Below are 5,817 nucleotides of genomic sequence, written 5' to 3'. Positions count from 1 at the left end.
AGAGATTTGAAGTTTCAAGAATCCTTGGACACTTTGACAGAAGAGGGGGCCCAAGATGCCCAAAGTCATTCTGAAAGGACAAAAACGAAAGGACCCTTGAACTTGGGATAAATTCCATTACAAGCCTGCCATCATAGTGTAAACTGTAGCCAAGCTTGGAACACTCGTTATTCAATTCTATATAAAAATAATCACTTGAAAATGTAAATCATTATCAAAACAGCACTATTACAACTATGTACTCAACATTGCTACACAGCATATTTCATCAAACCTGCAAATCTACCACATGCACGAGTGCGAAATCAGAGATTCTTTCTGCAAAACTATTTGCTTTTCCCACAAACAAATTTTGATCATACCTTGAAATAGTTGTTTGTCAAAGAACTTTTCCTACTCCGTAGTGAAGAGCAAAACTGTGTTAAACATTCATTTCTCAATACAGGACGGAAACAAGTAATCAAAAGAGAACAGTGACTGCCTGTGTTGGCAGGATGAGTAAATATACCAATACATGCAAAAGCATGTAATTGTTTCTCTATGTTGAAATCACTAGCCAATTTTCACAGCTGTCTTTGTTTTTATCAAATAATGGTCAACATTTACTTCACTCTACATTATGAAAGCACAATGTTCTCAAGCTTAAAATCTAGCTATCAAACTATATATTGTACAATGCAAAATCAAATTGCAAACCAGAGAGAGACTTGAAAATTGGGGCTGTATAGATTTTACAGTTCAAAACAGCAAATTGAACAAAAAAAGCACTTGAAAAAATCAGGTTGGAATGACAAACAGCGCTTCAAGTATGTATTTTACATTCCCTGTGCCTATGCCTTTCGGAGCTTATGCACACTGCATTCAATACAATGTTTGCATGCCATTGACATTTACCAAAACAATAGCTCAATTGGCATGTCATGCTACAGATCCCAATTGATCAGTCCTCCAAGCAAAGGTATCAGTCATTTAGCTGCAGCAAATCCCACATTGATGTCAACTGATCAACTTTGCTTCATACAGAGCCTCCCTTGAACCCAATTACACCGGCAAGTATTACTTGATTGCAGTTCCATAAAGTGAGTCCAATGTTCTGGAGAAGTAACACAGAGTAAACTTAGAAGATCCATTTGTTCATAAAAAAGATCTAGGCTACTCTACTAAATGGAACCTCCAAAAGCATGCACATGCAAAGGTTTCAGTTCAGATAACATGTTCATTGTTCAATATTAGCTACCATGTCCAATACAAGCCTAAAACAGATAATAAAATAACTGTACAGGGGATCTTTCCACAATAAAAGGAAAGCATGAGGCATTTACCATTGCACATCTCATGCCAAATGTTAAGATCCATCACTTTCACTTCCTGAAGAGCTTTCAGAGTCTGAATCTGTCCCAAATTTTAAACACAATGCTGTTACTAATTAACATTCCCAAGATTTCCATTAGGCAAAGCATAAACAAAAGCTATTGAGAGATCAAGTTTCGCACTATTATCAATATTAATGGAGATACTGACCACTAGAAGATCCAGACTCTGAGCTTGAGCTACTGGAGCTACTCGGTCTATTTCCATTATTAGTATCATTGTGTGTAGCTACAGGATAATCCAATTTGGGATTGTCGTCCATTATATTGACATCTTCTTCTTCCTCCTGATGTTGAACTGCACTCATATGACAAACATTGTGGGTACCAAAGCACTCGTGTTGACACACCCATAAGCAAAGAATTTAAGCTGCACAAAAATATGAGAGAGAAATAGGCACCTTGTTCTTGTGGAGGGGGTATTAGAGTGCCCTTCTTTATAGAAGGCTGCAAATGCACCAGTCGTAATGTTACTAAAGATCATGTACTTCAGACGGAAAGAAACTCTTAGTGGCAGTACTTTATTATATAGAACATGGCACTAACCTGGCCCTTCTGATCCGATGTAGTAGTGCTTTTATCAAGGGATTTAAGGCAGTTATTAATATATTCATCCAGCTCCCAAAGTGCATCATTATCAAATGCCTCTAGATCAATCTCTAGCTCATCATCTTTCTCACTCATATTTGGATTCCTTTCTTTGATCAATTGTATCATACCTTCCTGCATTTGTGCAGGTAGTAAATGCAAACGGCCAAACACATTAGCCTTCTCTTGATAACTCATCTCTCTTTTTGGCTTGCTTTGTGGCTTGAGCACATCAACTGTAGCTCTTTGTTTTGGAGCAGGTACTGGTTTCCCTGGAGTTTTCGGTTTAGCAGATGCTTTTGGTTTGCTCACAGAAGGATTAGTGTCCAGAGTTTTTGGTTTCGCAGGGACTTTGGGCTTGACTACAGAAGTACTACCAAACACTGTTTTAGGTTTGGCTGGACCTTTAGGCTGAGTCAGATTGCCCAAGTCCTCTGCATGAAATGTTGCAGGAGCAGCAATGCTGGAAGGCTGCCCTGAAGGATATGTCAACACTTCGCCCTGCCGTCCTCCAGCCTCTTTCATTTCCAACTTCTGACTTAAGACTCTCCAATTGTCCTCAAACAGACGCTGCAGAACCACTGCCATTTCATGGACATCGTTACCAGGTGGGTTATAAGTCATGGCATTCCTGAAAGTCAACCGCACATCATTGGCAAACTGTTGTGGTGAGCTGTACTCCTTCCTCTCCAGTCTGAGCTTGATCGTTCCCAAGTCCATAGGTTTCTTTATGATTGTATGATAATCAGAAAGACCAAGCTTTATAGCATCAACAGGGTCATTAAATACCCATCCATCTTTATGATTCATCAACTTCTTAAGTATAGCCTTGCATTGAGATACAAATTCTGGACTCTTTTTGACAGGTGCAGGATTGCTCTTCTGGAGTCTTCCATCTACAGCTGTGGCAAATCGCTTATTGCCACCACCAGGTTTCACTCTTGAATTGACAGCTGGAGGAGTCTTCTCCTTCCCTCCAACTGCCTCAGACGTATGCATCTGATTTGCCTTTGTTGTCCGCTTATTATGTGAAAGCTCTGTCTCAGTACGTGTACCTCCAGTTTCTCCAAAAGACTGTGCCCTGAGCAAGTGTGAACTGTATGTAGGAGAAGCCAAAGGAAAATGAGAACTTCTGGGCATGTACTCATTGCGTGAAAGCTCAGGTTCATTTGTGATGTCATGCTGCAACTGAGAGGTGACCTCCTTTCCACCAGCACTTCGTACATCATTCACAGAAAATTGTGCATCACTCATACTTGGATATATCCCTGTTGACTGAGATTGCCTCCTCACTTGCAACTCTCTTGCTTCAATCCTTGACGTAAGGCCTCGCACTTTGTTCAGTTCATGCCTTAACCTTTTCCTAAGCTGCCGCCGCTGCTCTCTTGACATCTCACCCGTGTAGATGGTCATTACTCGCTTGACAGACCGAACTGTATTTCCAGCACGAGGATCTGGATGAATCTCTTCTTCAGAACTCCATTTCTCCTTCCAGGACTGTGCATTCAAGCTTATTGATCTGCGGTTCAAACTTGAGGAATCATATGAAGCAGCCTCACGGTAGGCCCTGCGAAAGTTGGATTTCATGAATACGGACAATCTCCAAAGTAAGCTACCTTGAGCACATTAAATTGCAGAGGCCCACACACACTGCATATTAAACTGATGTGGTGCCCCCAAACTGCCTGACAGTATCAGCATAGCCATCCAGAGCTGACATTCCAGATGAAATCATGGCAATTAACAGTGAAAATCCTCACAAGATACACATTTAAGGTGAAGCCTCTATTCCCAACAGGTTCATCAAGTAGTGCATCCTGTTTGTTTCATGAAACTGTGTTGTGCGAGCATCCCCATGTTCAAGAGTTAAACCCAATCTGTGGATGTGAAACCTTGCAATCAACCTCGTCTCCCAAATTCAAATGTGATACAGACTTCTTGGTAGTCTCAGAGTGTGTCCTGAACAATGACACGGGAAGAGATTTTTCTACCTGTCAAGCCAGAATACAAGCCCTACTCAAGTTTGTCAAGCTTCTCAAAATCAGACGCCTTAAAATTGGCTTCTTTTTTTCCCACCCCCCAAAACAGAATCTACAATTCGTGCCTCGTGCATAACTCAATGATCGAGCTTAGTGATCATTGATCTGAGTGGACGATCAAAAGCAGATGCAGAACAACGGTAATTAAGAATCACTGCAAGATTTTGCCTTTTGGAACTTGTTGAATGGCTGCAGCAGCTGTGCATTTTGTGCGTCTGTCTGTTTGCAAATACAAGAGAGAAAAGGCTTGCAAGCTCTTACCTTGGAGTTGGAGACACCATGAGAGGGCTAGAAGGAGCTTAAGGTTGGTGGAGGGACGATGAACCCCGGATGCCAAGGCGTCGTCGCTGATCCTCAAGCAAGAAGTTGCACCATCACCCTTGCAACGCCCGACCCCAAAAAAAAAAAGGGAGAACAAGAGCTCGGGTCGGTCAAGATGATGGTGATGACGATGATGGTGATGATGATGGTGATGAGAGGGAAGATTAGCAGCCCCAACAGCCCCGGCTCCCGAGTTTTTGTTAATTTGAACAGGTAAAAGGGAAAGCTGTTTTGTAGCCAAAAGCCACATTATTCCCCCAATAATGCTTAGATTTGAGCATTCAATCTTTACCGTTCAATACCTTCCATCACCTCACGCGTGCTTCTATCCAAGACGTTGAGGTTAAGATGCTTTCAATCTATTAGGTATATGGCCTATCCATGAAGTGTATATGGTTCTACTAAATATGTTTTTCCATGAACATTGTTGAAAGTTCATGTTTTATATCATGGTGAGAGAGCTAGTCTCACACTTAAGATACATACTTCCAACTTGACTTGTGTACCTATGAGATAGCCTCTACATGTTAAGATAGCACCTTGAGAACAACTCTCGAGCTTCTGTTTGTCGTAAGGCCTTTTACAATCTACTTTGTGTTGGGTTATATTGTGCCATGTAGTATAAGTTAGTTTTGTGCAAATTTTACTCTTTACAAGAAACTTTTGTATCAAGTGCAATCAATCACTATGGTTGACAACAATGATGTATTCTGTATTTTGGGTGTTGAGGAAAAGTTAGATGGAACCAACTATGAGCTTATATGACACATCATATATTGCTTGCAAAAGGGTTGTGGAACATTGTGCAAGGAATTAATGTACATCATGTTATGGCTATGGACACTACAAGTGCTATAGAAAGAAGTGATATTGTGGATGTTGCAAGTTCCAGTTCCGTTGTAGTGAATTCTAGAGCACCACTACTACCTGCTACCAAGCAAATTCATTGGGATGGCAAAGATGCACAATCTCATATCTTAATTGTGTTATCTATTAAACATACCATGACTTCACACATTCACTCATGCAAGACAACTGAAGATGCTTGGAATAGGCTTGCGCACTCGCATCAAGAAAGAAACAAGGTCCATATTACTTATCTATGTAGAGTGAACACACAAATAAAGGTGACTCTATAGATAGTTTTGTAATAATGATAAAAGTCTTGAGGAGCAATTAATTGTGGCGAATGAAATCTTGCCAATAGTTCACTTATACATACTATTCCCAATTGTCTTCTTGATGCTTATCACAATTTTATATTTACCCTTCATTTGATGAGGAAAGGCTACTTTTAATATTTACTCTTCATTTGATGAGGAAAGGCTTCCATAAACTCTCACCATAGTTTAACACATAATCAACCAAAATTGAGATGAATCCACAAAATAAAGCAAGAAATACAAGAGATGAGAGAGTGCACGGCAAATGATTGGATACAAAGTCCCGCCATGCATTGACAGGGCTCTCCTCAATGTACATTTTTTGTTGCATTAGAA

General features: G+C 40.4%; 1 protein-coding gene across 2 annotated transcripts; it reads right to left on the bottom strand.

Annotated features, from left to right (window-relative positions):
* Positions 1 to 702: 702 nt before the first annotated feature.
* On the bottom strand, positions 703 to 4,543 carry LOC148038390 (transcription factor GTE4-like). 2 transcript variants are annotated; one of them, XM_087671360.1, is made up of 6 exons: positions 4,259 to 4,543; positions 1,917 to 3,525; positions 1,772 to 1,817; positions 1,522 to 1,668; positions 1,323 to 1,392; positions 703 to 1,093 (listed from the first exon to the last, which is right to left on the bottom strand). In XM_087671360.1, the coding sequence occupies exons 1-5, from the start codon at positions 4,276 to 4,278 to the stop codon at positions 1,346 to 1,348; spliced, it is 1,869 nt and encodes a 622-aa protein (XP_087527486.1). In that variant the 5' UTR covers positions 4,279 to 4,543; the 3' UTR covers positions 703 to 1,093; positions 1,323 to 1,345. The 2 variants fall into 2 exon arrangements, with proteins under 2 accessions (XP_087527486.1, XP_087527477.1); XM_087671351.1 differs by having other exon boundaries at positions 1,917 to 3,949; positions 4,259 to 4,542.
* Between the last annotated feature and the right edge of the window lie 1,274 nt (positions 4,544 to 5,817).

Source organism: Lygodium microphyllum, chromosome 3 (assembly GCF_053477565.2).
Source record: "Lygodium microphyllum isolate KBCC chromosome 3, Lygodium_microphyllum_v1.1.10, whole genome shotgun sequence".
In the NCBI taxonomy this organism is placed as follows: Eukaryota; Viridiplantae; Streptophyta; class Polypodiopsida; order Schizaeales; family Lygodiaceae; genus Lygodium; species Lygodium microphyllum.
This window is presented reverse-complemented; position numbering and strand designations above follow the sequence as displayed.

Coding starts and splice junctions, on each gene's coding strand:
- LOC148038390 (XM_087671360.1), bottom strand. CDS start 4,278: ATGGTGTCTCCAACTCCAAG. Junction 1,669..1,771: donor ACCCCCTCCACAAGAACAAG/GTGCCTATTTCT, acceptor ATATGAGTGCAG/TTCAACATCAGGAGGAAGAA. Junction 1,393..1,521: donor AGAGTCTGGATCTTCTAGTG/GTCAGTATCTCC, acceptor AATTTGGGACAG/ATTCAGACTCTGAAAGCTCT.